The following is a 24,384-nucleotide window of genomic DNA, read 5'->3' on the forward strand; positions in this document are numbered from 1 at the left end:
CCCTTTCAGATGCCATTCCAGCCCCAGGATGGGTTGCTACTCTCCCCTCCTATGTGTCCTAGCAATGGAGCATTGTCATAAACTCTTCATGTACCATCAGGATGGAGACTTCTCCAAACACAGGAATTCCTAAGACATTGATGTATCCTGCAAGTATACAGGACTGTAGTATCGCTGCTTGCTTCTTCCTACATCACCTGTCAGCTCCATCATGGCAGCAAGTGAACTGCACAGTCTCCACATTCCCTCTGGGAAATACATTACCATGTTTGCACATTTGAGGGACTTGCCTGCTCAACAAGGCCAAATGAAGCATGAGAACTTGATCAATTCCTGATCTCCAGAAACACCTAAAGTCCTGCAAAATCCTTCCTAGAAACAATCCATACGATGATGTGCACTGCCTTCTGCTTTCAGGATTTGCTCCTATATACATTCACTATTTACTACAAGCAGCAATATTTATGGCAGTTTAGCCACACAATAGCTGTATGTGCCAAGCTGGGAAGAGAATCATTGCTAACCCCCTTCTCCCAGTACAATTCCAGGCTGCATTTGATACTTACCCAGCTCACAAAAATTAGAAAGAGAGACTTGGGAAAGGTTCTGTAACAACAATTAAGATGGAAGCTTAGTTCTAAGTAAACACAGGAACTTCTCTCCTAGTCCGGAATACAAAAACTGTTTTGACATGGAACATAATATTATTTCCACTGCTGTTCACTATCTTCACACTTTCCTGGGGAAGACAGACCTGGTTGCACATAGGTACAGATAGCTGGCAGCAGACTTCTGAGCTTTGCATTAAATGCAATGTCTCATATGTAAAATAAAGAACAGTTCATAGAATTGTAATGCAAAAAAAAATTTAATTTTTAACAAAATGTTCATGATACGGAAGGTCACAATACAAAGTTCATAAACACAATACAACACAAACAAGTTGAAAAGCCTTTTTTGATTGGAAGTGATTTTTAATACAAAGACTAGATGCCAACAATACTTATTGTACAAAGTTTGACAGTGGATTTATATATTGATTCCCTGAAAATCCCCTCATTTTGAAGAAATTTCGAATATTAAGGTAATGCCTGAAGTGGATTCAAGAAATTCAGAGTTACATTTGTCTCCACCCTCAATTCTAAGCACTTGGATTGGGTTTCATGGTACAAAATGGATAGTAAAGGCACACTGTGGTTTGAAAGCAAGGCTAGAGATTATAGCCTTTACACTTCCTGGGTTTTGTCTGGGTGTTTTATAAACACTCAAACATGCAGCGAAAATAATGTAACCCTCTTGAGGGGCTACAGAGTGAACCAATATTTAAGTCTGCAAAAAATGTGACCCATTTAACCTATATAGCAGTGTCACTATTCTTATGCATTTCTGAGTGTTTCCTCAAATCCTTTGAGGTTACACATTTTAGAAACAAAGTACCTTTCTCCAAGTTATTTCTGTTATTTCTCTCCTGACAGAATGAGTGTAAAATGCATGTTTAAGATTATTATTTGCCTTTATCAGTTTGGTTGATTATGGAAAAGGACAGATGCACTGCTAAAAAGTTGAAGCTATTGGCCAAGCCAGGTACTTACTTGTTTTACATTTTCAACACAGATTTCCTATCTAGAAAAAAAGCTTTAAAGAAAATGCTTGCCTAATCTTTTAAAAATTATTAGACTGCAAGTCTTGCGTGTCAAATTCTGGCATAAAATGTTCTTTAATGTTAAGTTATAAAGTCCAGACAGGCCTATTGCAATTATTAACACAAGTCTTGCCACAGGGCTGTAAATCAATGCACTCTGGCTTAATCACATCTACTGCAACTAGCTCAGTTGGTGAACCATGTAAATTCCTATGGGACTATTATACAACTCAAAATTAGTTGACAGAGTTTGGAGGAGTTATAAACAGACACTATGAAAGATTGTTCCAGCAGCACTGGTCTCCACATAAACACAACAAACCAGTTTACACCAAACATTTCTAAAACTACATAGAAAATAATAGTTTTACCACATTTTGGTTCCCTGAGAAGAAAAGTGTTCTAACTACAAAGGTCTTTGGAATGCCATCAGTATAGTGATTAAACATGCACCTCTTGCACTGCTATTGCAGAGATATCGCCTACTTCCACGTTGATCAGACTTGTTTGGGGATTTTCATTTGAAATAAACCTTACACTCCACAAAACTGGCAGTGGAATGGGAGCAAGAGATGACTAAAAATAGCCTAGTACTAAAACTAGTTTTATCTGTGATGATTTGTTATTACGAACTGGAATGGATAGTTAGCACACTCATGAACACAAAGTCATTAAGAGCATAGATTGCATCACCTGTTTAACTCATAATTGAGATTTTGTATTATTTTAAAGTTTTTAAAAAACAAAGTTTTCAAATATGTTTTTGGAAAGCATGCTATTTTTTTCCCCAAGGGCATAACTTATGTTTATAGTGAACATGATAAACATAATGAGAATTAAGACTTCAAATACAATAAAACAGCGCACAGCAGAAGAATGAAGTCAGGAACCATTTTATTTCCATCCAGTTGTGCACGTATTAAGGATGGCATAAGAGTTTATCCCACCACTGTAATTTATGAAATTATTACATCCCTAGGAGAGGCACAGCTTATAATGCTTCCTGTCTTTTCCTCCCAAGTGCTTATAAGCTGTGTGCTTATTTAGTTTGTTTTAACTGTGTCTTTCTGTGCCTATCTAATACAAACCTCCTTCATCCTCTCCCCACTAACTGGGTGTGGAGAAGCGGCACTGAGGCAGTCAGTAATGAAAAGTTATAAAAATATTAATCAGCAACATACACTACACTAACACCTGGGATGCTCACAACATACAGAAGACAACTTTGCAACTATATTGCATTCTGTTCACCACCATTGTCTCTGAAGATCAGTAATGTGAGACTGGTTGTCTGGTACATCAGTACAACAGTTATTTCAGATTCTTCTGATTCCTCCCAATTTCTAGGCAACAATTTATTTTATATTTACTATTTTTAAGACAAAATGCTGAAACTGGTTCTAGGTATTTAATAGCAAGATTCAAATAGCATCTTCCACAATTATCAGATTAATACTTAGTACTTGTCAAAAGCTTTAAAAATTATGTTGCAAAATTACTTTCAGTATACCTCATGCAATTAAACTGCTCAAATAGTTTAAACTCTTAATTTAATACATTCTGAGTTAGTGAAGAGTTCATATTTAGAAACTAATTCCAGACAGTCCTTAGACTTCATATGGCAGGAGATGCAACTGTTTAAAATCATCACTATCAACAGAAAAAATTCTCATAGGAAAAAAGTATGTACACTCTCACTATAGTCAGGCAATCAACTTTTCCATTTCAATAGTACCTTAAGCATTTAACTGAATTATTCCAATCAGTAGAACCTAACCAACAATTTATGTTTCAAATTTTCAAACCTGTAAAAGCCTGCATTTTTTGTTTGAATCTAAATAATTTTTTCTTTTCCAATACAATCAATTCAGTTCAATGCATTTAAGACTGATTTGTAAATCGTTCTCTCTCCTTTGTTTCTCTCTACCAATACAGGTCTTTAGAGAGATATTAAGCAAAAAACTTGTAGAATGCAATGATGCAGTTTCATTTTAAACTTAGGACTTATCTGAGCATGTCTGCAAACGCTCTCTTACACGAGGTGGAAGTGTTTTTAACAGCCTTTCTTCTACGATTAGACTATTTCGCTTTAAGAACTGACATTCTTCCAGTTCAGCAGGAAGTGATTCAAGATAGTTTCCAATGAGCTCTAACTGAACAAGATTCGGCAGCTGACCCACAAAAGGGGACAAATTCATCAAACTGTTATTTCCCAGAAGAAGAAATTGCAGCTTTTTGCATTGAAATAATCCATCAGGCAGCATTTCAATCTAGAAAAAGGAAAGAGAAGAACAAAAATAAAGTACATTAGAAGTTGTTAGCCTACGTGCAGCTGCATGTTTTGACATTTACCATTTTTATTTTTAGGGTAAAAAATCCTCTTAGTTTATGAAAGGATAAGAAAAAAGGAAGACTGTAATGCTTTTATCATTATGTGATCAAGCACTTGAGAGCACTACAATGGTTTTATTGTACCTGTTCTGGTAACAAAGCTACTGGCAGAAGTCAAGACAAGCATGGAAGGGGAAGCACATACCTGCGTGCTTGCAAAGCAAGGAGTGCATGCAAAGGAGTGCAGGTGGCAGAGGAGATAAAAAGGCTACTGTCTCCTAAGGATCATTTAATGAAGGACAAACACAGACTGTGGAGAGACAGTAGCAGCTCCTGTGTCTTGAAACTTGTACAAGCAGTTATCTGTGCAGTGCAGGAGTCTTGCTCCACACTACTGACATATAACTTCCAAACCCAACCTCAGCAGCAAAACAATTATAAACCTCAAAAGAAGTCTGAAGTCACAAGCCTGAGCACCACACTAATGAGCCAGACAGTTTAGCACTGCTGATAAGGTTACCAACCATAATTATTTCCCTCTTCCCAATGGGACAGCTGAGCTGCTCATCAATTAGCTGTTGATTTACTACATCTTTCGGTTTCACGTTTACCATTGTTCACTTCCATTAAAATACTACATAGGATAGACAGCTGCAGGGAAAGGGAAGATATGTTTCTGCAGCCACACTAACCTATACTATCTCTGGATCAAAGCCCTTACAGACCAGGGTAGTACTTATTCAGTATTATGTGAGCTTTGCTGATACCAAAGTTTTAGTAATTAAACAAGCACCACCCCTTTTTTTCAGCTTTACTTTAATCATGAATAACCACAAAATCATTTTGAGCCAGAGGCTGTTCCAGAAGAAATACTACGTTAAGTTTTGGTGTGGTTTTTTTTTTTGTTTGTTTGTTTGGTTGGTTTTTTTGAGTAGTAATTCAAAGTTCTACTTACGTGGTTCTTTGTCAAAGCCAAGTACTGCAGATTGGTCAGAAAACCGATTTCTTCAGGGATGGAGGTTAGCTTATTATAGCTAAGATCCAAATAGTGTAATTTTTTACAAAGAAATAGCTGCAATGGAACACTTTTAATATTATTATAATTTAGATACAATTGTTCCAGGTTCGATAATGCACCAATCTGCACTGGGACATATGAAATACTGTTGTGCCACAATTTTAAGCAAGAAAGGTTCTTAAGATGTTGAAAACTAATTATTTCTTCCACTGTTCTGAGATTATTTTCTTTTAAGTCAATTTCATGCAAATTGTTTAGTGTAAAAATGGAATGGGGAATGCGCTCTAAATCACAGCAGATTAATTCCAAGGTTCTCAGGTTTACCAGCTTCTTCAGATTATTCAGCACTATCAGTTTATTTCCCTCGTTGTTGATACACAAGTGTTGTAAAGAAGGCAGAAGATCTGTAACCACTTGAGGTATACGGGAAAGGTTGTTTTTCAAGTGAATTGATCTCAGATTTTTTAGCCCCTGAAAGCCTTCGTTGTATATGGAGTTGTGATGATCTAGCATGAAATATCCTGTTAAGCACAATTCTTGCAGGTTTTTTAGATGAAAGACCCAAAATGGAATTCTTCCCATCTCGCTAGATTTCAAGCGCAGTGTTTTCAGATTTTCCTCTAAAAAGCTGACTGCTGGATAATCCATCGTTAGTGATGAATGATAAACATTGAGTTCTTTGAGATTGACAAGCTGAGTCACAGCTGAAGGAAGTTTGGCTTCAGGAATAAGTTCCAGGCTTAGGACTTCTATTTCTGTCAGTTCAAAGACACTGTCTGGAAGACCATTTAACATGAAAAGGTGAAGTTCAGTCTTGTCTTGGGAATTTCTTACTAGTTTATTTTTCAGTTTTTCCACCGACCATTCATTGTTAAGATTTATCTGTTTGAGTTCATTTTCACTCAAATCAGACAGGAATATTGAGAATCGTTGGGAATAAAGAGGATCATACTGATCTGCCAAGTGGAGAATAAATGCAAAGTCATTCTTTACATCAGGTATATCAGTGTAATTACTTTTCTCTCTCAGCTTCTCAAAAGAATATTGCTTAAGTGAACTTCTTAACATCCACCACAAACTGTAAGTACAAGTTAATCCATAGAAGATCACTAAAACAACATAAAATGAAGCCAAAACTTTAAAAATTTCTGCCAGCGAATAAACACACTGGTACCTTTTGTAGCCTGTAAAGGCTTGAACGTTAACTACACAATCAATTTCAAGTGTAATAAATGATAAATAGTAGGGGACATAAATTATTATTATGACAACTACAAAGACTTTCACTATAATCTGTTTCATATACACTGTATATACCACATCCTTTTCTTCGGCATGGAGTCTGAATTTCTTCACTTTTTCAAATATAGCTTTAGCTTGTTCCCCTTCTTTTTTGTCAAGAACACTTGAATTTTCTCTTCCTGTTGTTTCCAAACCAGGTTGTGAATATGGCAGGGACTGTCTGCTGGCCCCTATGTCTCCTGAACACGCAGGTGATGAAATCACTGTTTTTGATTTGGCTGTTGGCAACTTCCTCGCAGACTGCTCAGCAACTGTTTCTGAGAGGGCACGTGTTGTCCATGGAGAATCAAAACACTTCTGAAGAACGGCTACAAAGTGCTCAAGCCTGGAACTTGTACTAGGATAGTAAAGCCAGAAATTACTGCAAGCTGCAAAAATAAAGGTATGCAAAAGCACTAGGTATGGGAAAAATTTGGCAAACCAGTGAAGCTCTCTCTCGTAACATACTGCATCGATATAGGAATACTGCTGCCGATGGAGATAGTTCTGGATTTTAAGCGGGATGATTATCGGTGCTGGAGAGCCAGCCGACATGTTAAGGTTGGCTTTAACTGAATCCCAAGGCACAGCACAATGATTGTCAAATTCTAGCTTGCAAGGAAGACAACATAATACTCTGGTTTGAGTAAGCTGGAGGGCCCCAGCGAGCACAGCAAGTAGCAGCATTATCATGGTGAGGTAATACCAGAAGACATCCCACCATGGTTTTAGTATTTGGTAGGATGACTGGGCATCTGCTAAACATTTGAGGTCTGTTAGCGTGATCATGACTTTCACCTGTGAGAGAACAGCAGCTGGTAGAGGGGAAAAAAAAAGAAAGGACATTGTCAGAGAATTGTAAAAAACAATTTATCTCACCATGAAACACTTTAAGCTTATTACTGTTTTCAGAGTTTTAAATATGTGTAACATTTGGCCTAGCCTCCAGAGCATAGCAAAAGGATCCAAGAACTCCTGGCACCTGACCCTAACCATCATCTTTTGGATTTATTTTAAGGAAAGGTACTTGGAATACAAAAACTTAAAACAGTGAAACTAGCATCAGAGATTAGGAGAAAATATATTTGGGCACTGTTCAAGTAGAAGTAACAAGCAGGTATAAGTTAAAGAAGTGGTTGATATATTACTTGCAGTCCTTCACCACCATCCTAAACTTAAATAACAGAAGTGATTTCTTATTTACAAAGAATTCCCAAATCAGAGTGATACATTAACATGATGTCTCTTGTAATCTAGAATTTTCTACCAGATTAAATAATTCTAACCAATTTAAAAAATACATAAAAAACTCTCCAAAAATATTTTGCATTACATATTCTTATATATAATTCCCCATCTTCTCCCATCAAGACAATTAAGCACATTGACAGAATGAAAATTAAGCTAGCAAAGTTTATTATTGTTCAATACTGTAATTTATATATAAAAATGTCACATTTAACCCCCAGAAGAATAGGTTTGATTCATACTTACTTTACTAATTAAAGAGAATAAATTACACAGCACTGTTCAGTCAGGAGGTCTACACCTTTTAAAATTCCTTGGACATGCCATCTTTACATTTGTCTTCATTCTGGATGGAGAAAACATTTAATATACTTATTTTTAGTGGTTTAAACTAAATAAAGAGCAAACATTTCAGCTTTCATTAGAACTGCTGCCTCATTGTGGATCCATTAAGCTCTGCATTGCTACAGCTACATAAAATGGAACAGTCCATATTCATATGTGGTCATGCAGAATGTGAACTCAAAGTTTTGCAGTCACATCAACACAAACCACCACCCCCCCCCAAGGAAACTGCCTACAGTTAGGCCCTATTTCAACTGGGAAGTAATGTTTGGGGTTTTTTTTCCAAATAACTATGAACTTGTTACCTGGGAGACCGACCCCCACCTCACTACAACCTCCTTTCAGAGAGTTGTAGAGAGTGATAAGGTCCCCTCGAGCCCCCTCTTCTCCAGGCTGAACCCCCCAGCTCCCTCAGCTGCTCCTCCTAAGACTTGTGCTCCAGACCCTTCCCCAGCTCTGCTGCCCTTCTCTGGACACGCTCCAGCACCTCAATGTCTTCCTTGTTGTGAGGGGCCCAGAACTGGACACAGGATTTGCAGCCTCATGAGTGCCGAGCACAGGGGGGACAATCACTGCCTGGTCCTGCTGGCCACACTATTCCTGATACAGCCCAGGATGCCATTGGCCTTCCTGGCTACCTGGGCACACTGACAGCTCATGTTCATAATATATTAGTACTGTACATTTCAAGTCCAAACAGAGGTGATAAATTGTTGTAAAAAGTCAAACAATAGCTGAACTAAGGTAGAACCTTATTCTTACTCCACATTCACATTTGAAAGGGAAAGGATGACTGAAAATAACTCTTCTTGCATTGACAAAGCTGCTTGTAATAGAAAACTTACCAGGCCCACTCAAGGGAAAGCAGCTGAAGGAGGACTGGATGGTTCCAATACACTCCTGGAGAGAAAATAAACTGTCATCAAATCATGAAATATTTGGACTCCAACAATGAAAAACATTTGAAAAGTCAAAATTATTACTGAACCAGCTTTAAAAAGTGTGAGAGATCTAATTAGCATGAGGATGGGAACTATTCTTTTCCTGACAATCATGTAAACCTCATCAGGGACTTGGGCAGATACTAATGTTTCAAGAAGGTGTTTTATATAACTAAATGCTTATTGGAGCATTCTTGGGGAGTAGGTCATACCTATTCAGTATAAAGGATAGAATTCAGAGTACAATAAAACTCTTGGATAAAGTATTTTCCCTAAAAGTTACAGAAAAGAAAACAGAAAACGAAACTTAAGCCAATTCTGTGAAAACCATGTTGGTATACCTGAAAATACGCATCACCCAGTACCCCTTCAAGTAATGCCATATTACTAAAAAGTTTACTTTTTGTAGAGATTGAAAACTCAAAGTGAGACTGACCTGTGCAACTTTTTGAGGTCTGTTTCTATGAAATGCTTTCTTTGTCACTTCTATACCTTGCACTGGAAAGCTGTTAGTGCCTATCACAGATCCCAGAAAAAAAGACTACATTCTTGCTGTGGTTTTATAAGACTTTCAGCAAAAAGCAAGTGTCACAACACTAAGTATTTAAACACTTCAACTCTGGACTAGTGAATGGCTACTTTTTGAAGCCTTCCAGTGAAGCATGTGTATCCATTACAATTCTATATATATGAAATAAAGCTTCCCATCGGAGGCATACACAGTACATACAAGTGTAATGTAAACATGTAAATTATTAACGATAATTTTGCTAAAGATGTTTTTCTTTCAAATCCTGTCTGTATGCCAAGAGTGACTAATCAAATGGAATAATGCTGAACTGTAATGGGTTTGATAAACCTCATCTCCAGCAGCTTTCAACTCATATCAAAGCCATAAGAGCTTTTTAAAATGGCCTAATTCAATTGGCAATCTTTCTTCGAAGATGAGAGAGTGAAGTTTAGTCCCAGGCAAAATAATGACTTTAGGAGAGTTACTCCAGACCAGTGCAGAGATACAGGCCAGAAAAATAAAGTAATAAAGATCACTAATATCTAGGCAATTTTTAGTTACTTCAAGACTTATTAAATCTGATCAATAGAAACATTCCCAGAATGTGAATAAAAGGCTGTTATTTTGAAAAAACACTATCTATAAGCATCAAACACCCACCACCACCCCCAGCTGCCAAAAGGTTACTTAACATTGCATTTCTGTCATTTGGTCATTGCTTACATAATTTTAGGCACATTTAGTTAGGGATGGCTCTGCAGCAAGGTATCTGCCTTGCTTGTCCTCCCCAAAGGGTATTCAACTGGTGTTTCTGACACACTAATTTAACCAAAATAGATTTATACAACTAAAACATACCCTGAGAGGTATTCCTGTGGCTCCTCTATCTTGCTTTGCCCCCCTCTCCCTCAAAGAAACACAGCCACCAAGTTGTCAGTCAATCTCTTAAGACTCAAGTAGTTGCTTCTCAACTTTGATAAGGAGATGTTGACATTTTTAGCAAACATGTTTGTTCTATCAATTTTCTATCAAAAGTGATTTCTGAACTACAGTACCAACTTAGCTTCTAGCTAGTTTCCGAAGTTTCGGATGGAAAATTAAGTTCAATAATAAACTAAACACACAATCAGTTTTGCTTCACAGGCAGCTTTGAGACTCCCCTATGGGATGCCTAGTTCCTGCTTACGGTTTCACATGCACAGCCTGAGCCTCCACTTGCAAATAAGCCCTCATGAAAATTCCCAAAGGAAAAAAAAAACAAACTCTACTCATACACACACTCATTACCCAACACAGATCTTTCCTGACAAAACCTTCCTCTTCTATTGGTGTGCTACTGTCTCCTTTCTCAGGTATTCTCTGAAAACAAACAGCCAGGTGCTGCAAGAGTTCTGGTGCAAGTCTGAACTTCATAAAGAATGATACTGTCACACTTGCTTTTAGCAGAAGCAGTCAGGTAACTGCCTCTCCCTTTTTTAAGCAGTAGACTGCTGAATTCAAACACTGCATTTGATACATGGTTTTTCAGAATCTGTACTTTGGTCACCTGTGTGCACAGGCAGATTCAGTTGTAGGACCTTTTTGATGGGGATTGTGTTTTTGAATCCGTATTCCACTGAATGCGGAACATACAAACAAGATTAGAGAAAGCTTCTTTCCAGTTCCTTCTGAAGAAGGTCACAGGTGATAATTAAACATGTATAAGTGATTATCCTTCTGTATTTAAAATAAGCCCAAAGACATTCCAACATTCTATATTAACCAGCATATTCCTCAAGCACCAGATGTTCACAAAGGCACTAACACTATTACAAGTTTGCCATATCAACCTCTCAAATAATCAAGACCTAAACTCCTTCCAAACACTCAGAGACTGTAATTACAACTACAGACAATCTCAACCATCTGTACCTGGACTAACTAGAGGTCTTGCCTTAAACACTCCCACTCTCAAGACAGGAACATAAGATGTAGAACAGTAATAGCAAAGCTTTATGCTGTATAAGAAGCAGTCCTTGCTCTCTGGAGAAGGCTTACATAAGACTACATAGCCAAATAATTCCTGGGGAAAAAATTGTAAACATAGTTTAAAATTTATTAAGTGAGGCTACACTTACATTTTTACTTTACCAGGCTTACTCTTCTCTGCTACTGCTTCAGAGCTAACTGCACAGCACATACGCTGATAAAAAATCTGGCAAAAATCAAGCAACTACTACCCATCCCTACCACTACCATGCCTTCATCAAGCTGAGAAAAACAGGAGTCCAACATGGCAAGTGTGTTTCATTTTCCTCAACTACCTAAAGGTTTGAACATTCCCAGGTTCAATACAAAAGGCCTCAGGCAAAAAAAGCACAGCTTAAAGGCAGCTTCACCTGAACTCAGAGTACACATCTTTATTTTATTACTTCCTTTCTCTCTCTGGTACACTTAATGCAAGAAAAAAATACTTTATTCTGCAGTATAATCTAAGTTGAAAATATGCTTTACTCCAATCTGATTTGCTTTAAAAGCATAAGATTTACTCTTCATATCTCACTGCACAAGATTAGATACATTACATTATGCATTTCCATCCTATGCCTGCAGCACTCCAGAAGAGACCATTGTCTTTCTTGAGCCATATTAAGTTCTCACTAAATATCATTGATAGCCAAGTATTGAGCCTTTTCTCTATTCAAGGAAACCCAGTAAAGAGGTGAACTTTGGTTGTAAAATATGTCACTGGTCAAACACTCACAGGGGAGATGGATCATCTTCAAACATTCCAGCTGCCTAGGTAGTTAAAATTACACACCTGTAGGCCACATGATAATTAATTGTATCAGGTCAGCCCAAGTGCATGAAGTTACTTGAGTTTAACTCTGAATAGCAGATGGGAGGGAAAAAAACAAGTCAACTACTTTGAAGATTTAACTCTGTAATGAAGTTGCATTATAAGATACATATTCAAAAGTTAAATGTGCTTTTTATTTAATACTAGTCTATCCTGTAGAGCAATTTTAAATACAAATTCATATATAAATACTTTGACTAGTAAAAGCACTTTCTCCAGGCCTCTCCTCAAGTTAAGTCCAAAGAGCTAAGGACTGTGTTGTAGCCAAAATAGGTCACAACCTATGCTCCTAGAAAGACCTGTACTAGCAAGAAAGAGATTGTTTAAACCAAAGTTTACAACCAAACAGATGGTAGGTGAGAAAAACAGTTTATACAAAAAACTCTGAAAACCAAAATGTAGAAAAACTGACAAGCAGGTACAAACCTAAGTTTCTGAACAAGTATGTTTCCCAATTAAACAGGTAAGCCATCCAATGGTAAAAAAACTACAGTAAAATGAAAGGTAGACCAGCTTTGTTTTGCATTTAATTGCATCAATGTGACTGATCGCTTTTAGAGCAAGCTGTCTACTTGCCCAGAATGTATCACTCCATTTATAGCCAAGGTGCTTTCTCAGATCCCCAAACAAGCAGAACCCAGACTTTGAATCAAATCTGAACATTTCCAGTAAGCAACAGTTAATACTGAGACACTAAAGCTGTACAGTTTTCTAACTCAAACATGCATTAAAAAAAAAAAGGTTTTAACTTTAGAGACCTCTTAGCATCTAAAATACTGACTACAATAAACAACACAAGCATCTGTTTAGAAGAGAGTGCTTTGTATTGGTCATACAATAGAGACGTATCTTGTTTCATCCTAATATTTGACAAGTAATTTAACTTATTTGTGTTCTCACTGGAAACTCTAGCACTCTTTTTATTTGCTCCATTGATTTACATTTTTTCAAGCAGTTGTACATTTCACATATTCCACTTTAAAAAGGAAATTATAGGAAGACTGCCAAAACTCCACATTGGTATTGCCTGCTAAAAAAGAGTTCTATCATGAGTCTCCTTAGCAATTCCTAAAGAAACATAGCAAACCTCATTAACAATTTTAGTTATTGGAAAGAATTCCATAAGGTTTTAAAAATAAAAAAGTATAACAAATTGTAGTGGTTCTGACTGGCAGACCATGGTACACTGAGGTGTTAGTGATCCACTCCGGGCAGTTAACAGGTTCAAACCTATGCCATGCAGATCTTTTGTCCACAGGATTAATTTGGCCAGATCATAAGAAGTCTGCAGGTAAGCTCCCACTTGGTACCTGGGATTACTGCAAGAAGTTCTCTTGTGAATGTCTTTCCTCATTAACAGTAGAAACGATGCACAGAGTTGTTTTCTTGTAAGAAAATTCTATAATAGGTTGACTGGTCAAACTGAGGTAACCCTGTCCACAGGCAGAGTCTGCACAATGTGCTCCACAAGGATTAAAGGCTCAGTCGATGATACACAGTCTGTGTTCCCAGTATAAACAGATATAAGATTATTTATACTATTCTCCTTCTTTATAGTGTCAAACCCAATAAAAAACATTTCTAATTATACTGTACAGTGTCTGAGTGTCTTTCTTACTGAGATTATCATGGACCAGCACCTTTCAGTGCAAAACAAACCGTATAGATTTTTTTCCAGAACATCAGTTCTGAACTTCTCATGAAGTAATAACAGGGGTCCAAAAACCTGAAACAAAGAACAAGTCCCAAATATCCATTATGTGACACCACACAGTCTGATCACATCTCACTCATTTTCAGCACAAAGAAGTTAGTATGTAAAGTAAAGCACTATCTTCTCTGTCAGCCCCCATTCCCCTTTTTTTGGTCCCCTAACACTTTCAAGTAAACAAACCCTTCAGTATTAAATAAGACGTAGGAGCGGGGCACGTATTCCTACTGCTCTAAAGTATCTATACACTGTGCAACCTGCTCTAGCTGAAGCTCCTTTAGCAGGGCTCAGAGCAGGTGATGTTCAGAGGTCCCTTCAACCCCAACCATTCTGTGATTCTAAGAGCCTAAAGAATTGTATTTTTAAGCTTGGCATTAGACAGTCCATAAGGAAGTACACACATTAATGCAACAGAAAGTCAGTGTATGTTAAGTCTCAAAAAAAGGGATACAAGCGGAACCGGCACCCAAGCAGTACAAGAGAATTTTTGTACAAATAATGTTGAAGCCAAGCACATTCAAAGCATTTATCAGTTATCTCCTTGTATGCAAGCCTACCTTTTTTTTTTAATGAAATGCTAATGGATTTGTGATCTAATGTACTTAATTCACAACAATGTACTTAATTCATCAACATCTTCCCAGACAGGTTCATGGTATGACAGATCCAACAAAAATAGAAACAAGAACTTCATACATATTTAAAGAAACAAAGAAATCCAGTTACAAATTCACAGCTTTTTTTTCTTCCTTTCAAAAAATCTGGTGCTCAACTTGTAAAAATTAAACAGAGCTAGCCAGACCAAGTAGGTGCATTTCATTGATAAATGAAATGGTTTTCTAAACAAGTGGAGTGTAAGAGATTAAATCTAGGTTACAGAAAAAAAAAACAAAACCCACAACCTTCCAGAGTGACTCCATACTATGTCAGCTAAAACAAAGCTGGTAATTTCACAAAAGTTACAAGCAGTTCACAGAAAAGGAGACAGGTCACAGGCCATACTAAACAAAGGAAAGAAAAGAAGAGGTATCTGGTTGCTTTGTCCAATTAATAAATACATAATGCAGAGTAATACAAATAGGAAGACACTTAAGAGGTTGAGGTGATTATGCAGCCAGCTTGCACTCTGCTGGAGGATTGGTAAAACCCTATTCCATTTCCATTTCAGGGGAGTGTGGATTTGACATTTGATAAAATGAAAGGACTGAAAGACAGATTTCACAGTGCACATACTGTGTGATAGCTATGTACAAATTACATACCAACACCTAAACACAACTCTACAGTTGGAGAGCTGCACATCCCCACGGGATCAGGAGAGCCAAAAGCAGTGCTGTGCTTATCAGAAGCATCTCCCGGGACAATGCTAAGTTTCAGAACCGCAAACAAGTGATCAGACTTGAATTCTACAGTAAATCCACAGTAATCCTTCTTTGTCTCCTGAACAAACACCAACTTAGTTTAGGACCTATGTTCACCCTGTGTACTTCCATCCAGACCAAGTATGCTGTGCAACAGTCCTTTACTGCACAGAATTTCCTTTTTTGAGTAGGCTGTCTGAGCAGATCGAACAGCGAGTAAGGTTTTTCAGACAGCAGTACTACAAGAAAAACACTTTTTGGTATGAAGCCAAGTTTAATAACTTCAAAAACAAGAGTCAAGGTTTTATCATCAACTGAATCAATTAAGAACTTTGAAGTAAAAAACCTCTAACCCCATACTTGTAAGAAACTGAATAATACTTTGAAGCAAAGCAGACACTACTTTTAACTCCTCTTCAGTAAAACACTTGAGTATTGACATATCCCATCTCACTTCAATTAAGCAATATTTTGGTGCTTTCCTAACTTTGAGTCAGTGTCACCACAGTTAGTATTTAAACAACGTTACTGTTTAATAAAAAGTATTTACTTGGAAAACAGTTTTCCTGTACTGCAAAGGCACAGGCAAAGTAATAATCATTTTCACACTTGCACTGGCACGGGTTTGAAATGACAGTTTATCATGTAAATAATTTAAGCACAGTCTAGAAACAGAGAGGTTTTAGTTAAAAATGTCCAAATTGCCTCACTTCTTCAAATATTTTGGATTACACAACAAATGCATATCAAGATTGTTTTGATTCAGATGGACAATTAGTTTAAAGGACAAATACTTTGGCATTAAAATCTAAATGTGCAATTCTTATATTTCAGATCAGTAGACCTTTACATTTGGATGCAAATGAACTTTAGTTACCAAAAAATAGTGAAATAAATGTGAAAAATAGTGAAAAAAAATAGTGAAACAACCTGAACAGTCACAGATTAGTGATATTTTCCCCCAAAACTAAGGCAATAATATTTGGGAAATAAGGGGTTACATTTTCTGGGGTTTGAAGTAAGAGCTCTAAAATCAATGTCACTTTAATTAAGCCTGAGTAAACTAAATGACCATAGATTTATAGCTGCTGTGCCACAAAACTGAAACATCGCTTCCATTAAACTAAAATCACAATTCAAACTATTATCACCCAAAGAAACAAAGTGTTTGTAACAATTAGCAGCAACCAGACTGTGTTACTACCATATTCTTATTGGTATCACTGGCCCCCTGGCATTGTCAATCCTTCAGTTTCTCACAGTCAACCAAATTCTCAATTCCAGCAGAATAAATTGCATTCCAGTTTACAATATTGGAACATACTTAGAAGCTGAGCCCTTATGATGGAAATGCCTTCACATTATTTATTTCAAGGTGTGTAAACACATTATTTTGAAACAGAATGGAACTGATGAGCATTAAATTGAAGATACTGCATTACAAGTTTTCTCCACAATTCGCTTCTGATGTTGAAAGACACTAGAATTCTCTTGGGTGTACACCAAAAGAGGGTATGTCAGCACTATAGCTCAAATTGCATTTGTAACAGCTTTATTGAGAGCTGCATCATCTGCCTTCCTTAAAGTACAGCCCTTTCATATCAGTAAGTTTAAATCAAATATCTGGGGAAACTATTCATAAGTGTTATGACACTTTAGTTCAATATTGAATTACAATTTGATTTCAACTAGTTAGAAATTAAATCCAGAATTTTTTTGTAGCCCACTAACAACCACTTGGGGAAAAGAATCCCCATAACTACAATAAACTGAAGCCCACTAACCAAGTCCGGTAAAACTCTAATTGGAATTACATAACCTATACCACTTAAACATTAAAAAGACAGCATATTTAAACATTAGAATATTAATTCTACTTTACATTCCTCGCTCTTCTTCATGGTTACCCATGGTATCTGAACCAAATAGTTTCATAACCACAGCACAGACTGCTAACTTATCTTTAGGAAGAGTAACTGCAAGAACAACTGGCAGAATAACACTATTTGCAAGGCAACAGCTGAACATCCTGTTATAAGGATGCCTACAGAAAGGATAAATACCGCCCACAGGTTACTGCACAGAATACAGACAGCAGTGTGAAACAGATAGGCAGCACAGAGACCCATATAAACCACACCTTATCCCCTTAGTCACATGAAACATCCATTTCTAATCCTAGCTGAGTAACGCTTTAAGGCTTTAGCAGTAGGTAGTGTAAGCTGAAATAGTACTACTAGTACCACAGTCTCTTTTGCCACCTGTAGCACATCAGGCAGATCAGGCACAGCAGCAGCTAGAGGAATACAGGATTTCCCCCTCCACCACCCTTCAGAAACCCCCTAGGAAAACAATTATTTGACAGTGACATACTGCTCTATCGAGTTCATTTTACAAGGCTGAAATGCTGATGGATATTTCTTTAGCATTGGTGGTCCCTGCCTAAAAATTATTAAACATGCTTTCGTTAACTTCGAACAGCAGCTGAATTGGTAACTTGCTATAAACAAAAGGCAATTTTCTTTTTCTCCCCATGAAAATCCTGTTTACCTGAAAAAGGAAGAAAAATACAAGTCAGACCAGCAACTCGCTCCTCTCAAAAGTGTAAGGGAAGAAGCATGTTAATACTGCAAATTTCTGGAAGTTACATGAATCCTACTGAAGCCGAAAGTCAGTTACATTATGCTAATGTAAAATTCAGTAGAATGTAATAACATATGCTAATGTAAAACTCTGTGATAAACATTTTGTTATCTAGCTACAACAGAATGCTTTAAACACTGGGGAAAACCCTTAAAAAAAACCCCATATACTAACTACTGGTTCTCTACTACAGTCATTCTCCTTTCCGCTCTCGTTTCATTTCATGTCCTTTGCCCTGCTCAGCACCACAGATACTGAAGAAAAGTCACTCATCATAACTCTTCTATTCCCCACACAGTCAGCTGAGCTACACAGAGTAAAGAAAACACACAGACAATACTTAAGTTCTACAAGTACTTTAAAATGTCACTACTTAAACCTCATGGGCTTTGCTCTCACCCCCTTCTTGACAGTTTAAGTTAAATAAGACAGATCAATAAGCCCTGATCTGTTGCCCTTCCTACTAGGAAAGTACGTAAGGAAAAATTCTGAGATGCTAGAAATAACTATCATCATGGCTAGGCTCCACGAAGGAAAATTTGGGAAGATATAACTATACCTCACCTTATTTATCCCTTCAGCAAACAGATAAGGAAAGCTGGGAGTCAGCAGCTTAAATACTTGAAACCACAAGTGGCCACACAGCTCCGAGCTTATTCTAGGACTACCTCAAAGGTATGCTTTTAAATGACCACACTATAGGCCAATTCAAACAGTTTATCTCATCACATAATTAATTACATTCTTAACATAAAATTAGCTTTAGGGAAGTCCCCTTTAATCAATCCTACAGAATTGCAGCATTCACTATGGACAAATTCTGAAGCGGAGACAGGAAGGTGCCTCAGTTTCACCACTGAACAGATGGGCCCAAAGCAAGCCTGGTGTCGCCAGGACGACTCAGCCAGGGTGCAAGCAGAAGCAAGAGCTGCTACAAGATCACTGACTTCCTGAGCATGAGAAATGCATTGGCCAGACAGAGGAAAGGAAGAGAACAAAAAAGAGGACTGTTTCTTGTTCGACACGCAGAATTGCCAGGCCTCAACACTGAGTTTAACTCTTCCCTCCCTTCCGGGGAGGCTGGGACTTGGCACCCGCCTGCCCCTTTCCCCAGGGCAGGTGCCGCCGCCACACCCGGGGCCGAAGGTGGCAGCTGCGGGGCGAGCCCGGGGCGGAGGGAAGCGGCCCCAGGCGACCTGTAGCGCCCGGGTCACCCGAGGACACGCAGATACCGGTTACGCAAACCAGAGAGCGGTTTTGTGCCGAGCCCCGCCCGCGGGCCCGGGGCAGGCACAGCCCCGCTCTGCGCCCCCGGCCCGGCATCCCGCGGCCGCGCAGGTGAGCGGCCCCGCGGCCGCGGGAAGGGGCCGGCCGCCGGCAGGCTCACCGGGACAGCGGGCGGGCAGCGCCGGGCGCCGCCCGCGGGACGGCTAGCGCCATCCTGCTCCGCCTGGCGGAGGTGCGGCCCGGGAAAACCGGGGCGGCGGAGAGCCAGCCGCACCAGCCGCGCTCGAAAGCCCCCGCTCCGCGCTGCTCCCCTCCTTCCGTCCCTCCGACGCCCCGGGGGCGCGGGGCCACCTGTGCCAGCTGCGGCCCCGCCGCTCCCTTACCTGCCGTCGTCGTCGCCGCCTGCCGGTCGCTCGTGCTTTGCCAGCCGCCCGCACCCCTGGCCGTGCCGGCCGCTCGCCCGCGTGCCGGTTGGACCTGGTGGAAACCGGTGGGAGCGGCGCCTCCCGCACGCCCCGCTCCGCGGCGCTCGCTCGGTCCGCGCGCAGCCGCCGCGCAGCGCGAAGGCACCGGCTCCAACCGCGCGTCTCGGGCGGCGGCCCCGCCCGCCGCCCTGTCACGTTACCGCCCGCAGCCCAATGGGCCGCGCCCGGCGGAGCCGCGGCCGCGCCGCGGGGCGGGGGAGCCGTCGCGCGGACAAAGCGCCGCGCCCGGCCCCGACCCGGCCCCGCGAGCACCGCGGAGACACTCTCAGCCTGACACCGCCCCTGCCGAGGCTCCGCACCGCGTGTGCCTGCCCGGCTGAGAGCCGCCTCGGTGCCGACACCGCAGGCAGCAGAGCCGCCCCTTCGGTGCCGGCATTTAAACAGCTCGAGCCGCTGGAGAGCGGGAGGAGGTGGAGGAAGTGAGAAAGTAATTACCGCCAGCCGTTGGAAAATAAAAATAGAGAATGCTACACTTGCAGAGAGGCGATTTAATCCCCGCGGAGGCCTCGGCTGGGTGCGGGCGGAAGGAGCGGGGCTGGCGGTGCTGGGAGCGTAAGCGGCGCGGGTACTTCGGTACGAGCGTACAAAGACGCCGGGACAGCACCGCTGCACCTGCCCGGCAGCACTGGGAGCCCCGCCACTGGGGCCGGGCACACCTGGTGTCCACCACCCTTTCTGACACCAGCAGACAGAAGTCCGTACGGCGAGACCCTTCTATGGCTCTTCAGTTCCACTGAAAACCCGATAGAAATATAATAAATTGCACAAATAAACACAATGTTAAAAAACCCCCCAACAACTCAATCACAAATTGATTTGATTTTCCTACTTCACCTCCCCTTTCTCCAGCCCACAGAGCAGCTCCCTCCTCCAGATGTCCGAAGAGGCTGATTCTGCAGGGTAAAGGCATGAAAGCCTGAAAGAAAATTTTGATACCTATCTAGATTTCTGCAAAGAACTGGGACGAATGGACTCTGTCTACCTCCTCTTAGTCGTGCAAACAGATCAATCTACTCAAGTAATTGTCCTGACATATTTTCACTATTATTAACTCCACTGCAAGGACCTAGTCAAAACTCTACAGTTATACATTCTAATTATACTCCTTACACTTGCCCTGCTATAGTAATGTTTATTCTTTGCCCAGTCATCGATTTCACGGAAAAAGGGACTATTTTCAAAATATTGCTTTTTCTCCAAAAAACACCAAAATCCTTTTCTTCACAGCTGTACAAAACCCACCTTCATTCTAAACAGCACAGACACTAAATTTTGCAAGTTAACAATTTTCAAATTGTATTCAGTACATGTTTTGCTACTAGTATTACTTTCAACTTAAAAGATCCATTAAAATATAGCATACTTCTGTGGAAGCACAAGTATTACAGTTGAGCCAAAAATGAAACTAATTAAAACAAAAGTGAAGCTCACTTGTTAGTCCAAACATGTAAAAATACTAATGCAAACATGTTGGAAAAAAAAAAAGCCGTTTGTTTTCCTAGCTTGCAGTCACAGTGGTAGCCTAGCAGAGAATGTATTTATTTTAGGCTGATAGTGTCTACTTAAGGTGATGTACTTTGATAGTAATGTAACCTCAGAGAAGCCACTATTGTCACCACAAAGATGTCAGCATCGTGGCATTGTCTGCAATTACCTTTTCAAGAGTCTTTGGTGAGGTTTGGTAAAGAGCAGAGAGCAGGCCAGCCTCTTCCCAGGAGACCAATTCCCCTTTGTCTCATGACCTGCCTCCTTTTTAGCTCTCTGTATCTCAATTTCCATCATGGAGACAAATTTTCTGCTCTATTAGGGGTCCCCTGAGGAATTATTTAATGCATTTTGCTGAGACTATTTCCTGTATTTGTGATCAAAATAAATAAAAGTACATCTCATTCTATAATCTTGCTTTCTATTAACAAAAAAATGAAAAGTCTGCCTCCAGAACCTGCCATGTTTTCTATTTGTCAGTAATATGCTAGGAAGACAAATTAATGTTTAACTAAATTGTAAAACCAAGAACTGTTTGTGCTAAAAATAACAATACTGAATTAAGCCAGAACACTGAAGTTAATGATCATAAGGTTCATAATTGCTTGAACAAAAGATTGCAACACAATTACATAGGTTTGCATTTTCTCTACCGTGACACTGAGTAGCTCCTGGGGAAGCACAAGGAGAGGACTCAACTCATCATTCACACCCCACCAATCCCTGAGCAATGGCGTCTCAGTAAAGGAAATATTTTGTTAACCACCTACTCAAAAACAACCCTGTTTTAGCAGTGCAGCTCCTGACTGTATATCTAACAGATCTTGTTCTTCTTTAGGGTTAGCTTAGTGACAATTACTTTAGGATGAATTTCTTCCAGTCTTTCTCAAGCCATATTATCAGGAAAATGTTCTTCAAGCTCTAACAACCTTTCTATTTGTTTTTGACAGCCATTTATAAGATACCGAAAAGCAACAGCTTGACAATCCAGGGAGAGTTTCCTTTCACACATCTTGCCACCCCCTGATCTTTTTTAACTTAATATTTAGATGCTACAAACCCAGCCTTTTTTTTTTAATATATATATATATATTGAATTATATATATTGAATATATACATATTCATATATATATATATAACCCCCCCCAGTTTCAAATGTTATGCTCAGTGTGACTAATGGGTGTCCAGGGCATGTGCTTCAACCCCTTCACTTGCACAGTTTGGGGAAATCTCATGTATAACATGAGAAAAGCTGTATAACAGAGAGCTGTATGTTAAAGAGGGCAATATAGTAAAAATGTCACTTTAAAATATTTTCTATTGAAAATTCTTTTTAATATCAGAGATATGACATTATAGTTGTCTTTTAACCCTCTAGCAGTACTTGGAGTTGCAGGAGCAACAACATCTTGACTGGCAATTGCACTGGCAGCAGTGTGTGAAGCCGAGCCAGTTCTGTCAATAAAGCACCCTATGACAACTTGCCTTGTGATCACCAAGTGCTTTTCTGACTGTCTGTTTCTCAAGAGTCCGTCTTTTGACATGAAAGGCTACGGCTTCATAGTTAGCTGAAGCATGAACCAGCAGATCACAACTCTTTAACCTCTAGAATTCCATGCTACCATTTATTCTCCTAAAGAGAATAAAAAACATGTAAGCTTCATAGTTCTCTGTATAATTTAATTTCAATCCCTGGCACATCCACATCATTATCTCACTCGCTCTTTTTGGCATGTGCTTAAGCTTCTTTGTCTTCTGCTGCGAGTTTATAAATCACATGTTACATACGCTCCAGATCACTGATTTCCCGGTGCAATAATGTGGCTTGCAGTTACCAACAAAGGCACTCCCTTCAGGGATAGGTATTTTAGAACAACACTTCCCTCTGCCGGCTCTGTGGGCCGTCACAGCTCTGCGCTGGAGGGACCTGCACACATCCTCTGCCTCGCACACATCCTCTGCCCCAAGCTCTGATAAGACCTCTGCTCCTCCCAGAGTGCGTTGGACAGTACGAAACTAGCAAAGGTCTTATTAATTTATCAGATGAATATGGTAGGATAAAAGTTTAATCCAGTATCAACTGGACAGAAGTATCAATTTCGTTTCTGATCAAGACAGGAGTATCTCAAAGTCATAGGTAATGCCAAAATTGAGATTCTTATGGTCTGACATTTCATGTTCACTCCAAAATCCTGACAGCTTTATGACAGATGAAATTAGAACAATATGTAGAAACACATTTTACCCAGATCAGCAGGCATTTCTTTGTAGAGTGCGTATATAGGACACCACAGAAAAAAAGATCAATATTTTTAAAGAAACACTGGCTGCACTTTTTGTGACTCTAATGGAAGCCAAGAATAGTGCTACAGTGGATTTTAATTGAGTGCTACACTTCCTACCTGGCCATCTATTCCAAACTGCTAGTAATAATGGTTGTGCTTAATTCTTGCCCTTCACAAGGATGGGAACCGGTCCCAGTGCAGTACTACACATGCTCCTAATTCACTTGCACAAACACGACTGAAAAACATAATTAAGCATTTTGCTGAACAAAGATTCTGTTCATATACTCTGCTGAATAAAGACTTTTGGTGGACTTCAAAACACAGTAAGATGATGAATAAACTGAAGATAGAAGAGGGGGAGTTGAAAATACAGATATAATCCTAAACCAGTATTTTTGCCATCAGCAAAATTTGCTTTGAAAAGGCAGACAGAGGGACAGAGCTTTTCTGTTCCACAGAAAAACTGTCAAAAGATCGGATCAAGGAGGTACTCCGTGTTGAAAGGCAGAACAGGTAAGAGTGCTGAAAGCCATACTGAGGTAAACTGGAATAAACCTTCATTAGAAGACAGGAAACAAGTGCTTATGCAGTAGGTGGTTCTTGATCTGTGTTCAAAACAAAGTCTCTGGTAAGCACACAGAAGGTCTAGTTATAAAATAGCATATGAGAAATATTTCACGTGAAAAAAAATTTTCAAAAATTTTAGAGAGGAAATAAAAGGCTTGAATAAAGAAACCAGAATGTCAGGATCAAGGAGACATCCTGAGTAACAACAAGAGGGAAACAAAAACCAGCAGCATAATGTGGCATAGGCAATGCTTTTTTAAGAAAGATGCTTCCAGTCATTGCCTGGTTTTTAAATGCTGAAGAATAAGGATTCCTCTCTGCTTAATTTTGATGGTATTGCATTCTGCCTCCTGGTGATCCTTACATCTTGCTGGCTAATTGTAAAGTCTGCTTGAGAGTTTTCAAGGGAACTTATAAGGTGGAATCCAAGTAGACAGAGCAACTGGAGATGAGTATTTGT

At 39.5% G+C, this 24,384-nt stretch overlaps 1 protein-coding gene across 3 annotated transcripts; it reads right to left on the reverse strand.

Annotated features, from left to right (window-relative positions):
- Positions 1 to 849: 849 nt before the first annotated feature.
- Positions 850 to 20,037, reverse strand: LRRC8B (leucine rich repeat containing 8 VRAC subunit B). Of its 3 annotated transcripts, none has more exons than XM_008921914.2 (5): positions 20,019 to 20,037; positions 8,711 to 8,765; positions 7,767 to 7,866; positions 4,929 to 7,087; positions 850 to 3,912 (listed from the first exon to the last, which is right to left on the reverse strand). In XM_008921914.2, exons 4-5 carry the CDS (start codon positions 7,059 to 7,061, stop codon positions 3,640 to 3,642), a joined length of 2,406 nt encoding a protein of 801 aa, XP_008920162.2. In that variant the 5' UTR covers positions 7,062 to 7,087; positions 7,767 to 7,866; positions 8,711 to 8,765; positions 20,019 to 20,037; the 3' UTR covers positions 850 to 3,639. The 3 variants fall into 3 exon arrangements, with proteins under 3 accessions (XP_008920162.2, XP_029815495.1, XP_029815496.1); XM_029959635.1 differs by lacking the exon at positions 20,019 to 20,037 and adding an exon at positions 19,482 to 19,518; XM_029959636.1 differs by lacking the exons at positions 850 to 3,912; positions 20,019 to 20,037 and adding exons at positions 3,943 to 4,854; positions 19,482 to 19,518 and having other exon boundaries at positions 4,912 to 7,087.
- Positions 20,038 to 24,384: the final 4,347 nt, after the last annotated feature.

Source organism: Manacus vitellinus, unplaced genomic scaffold, assembly GCF_001715985.3.
Source record: "Manacus vitellinus isolate BGI_N305 unplaced genomic scaffold, ASM171598v3 scaffold_21_pilon, whole genome shotgun sequence".
NCBI classification, from domain to species: domain Eukaryota; kingdom Metazoa; phylum Chordata; class Aves; order Passeriformes; family Pipridae; genus Manacus; species Manacus vitellinus.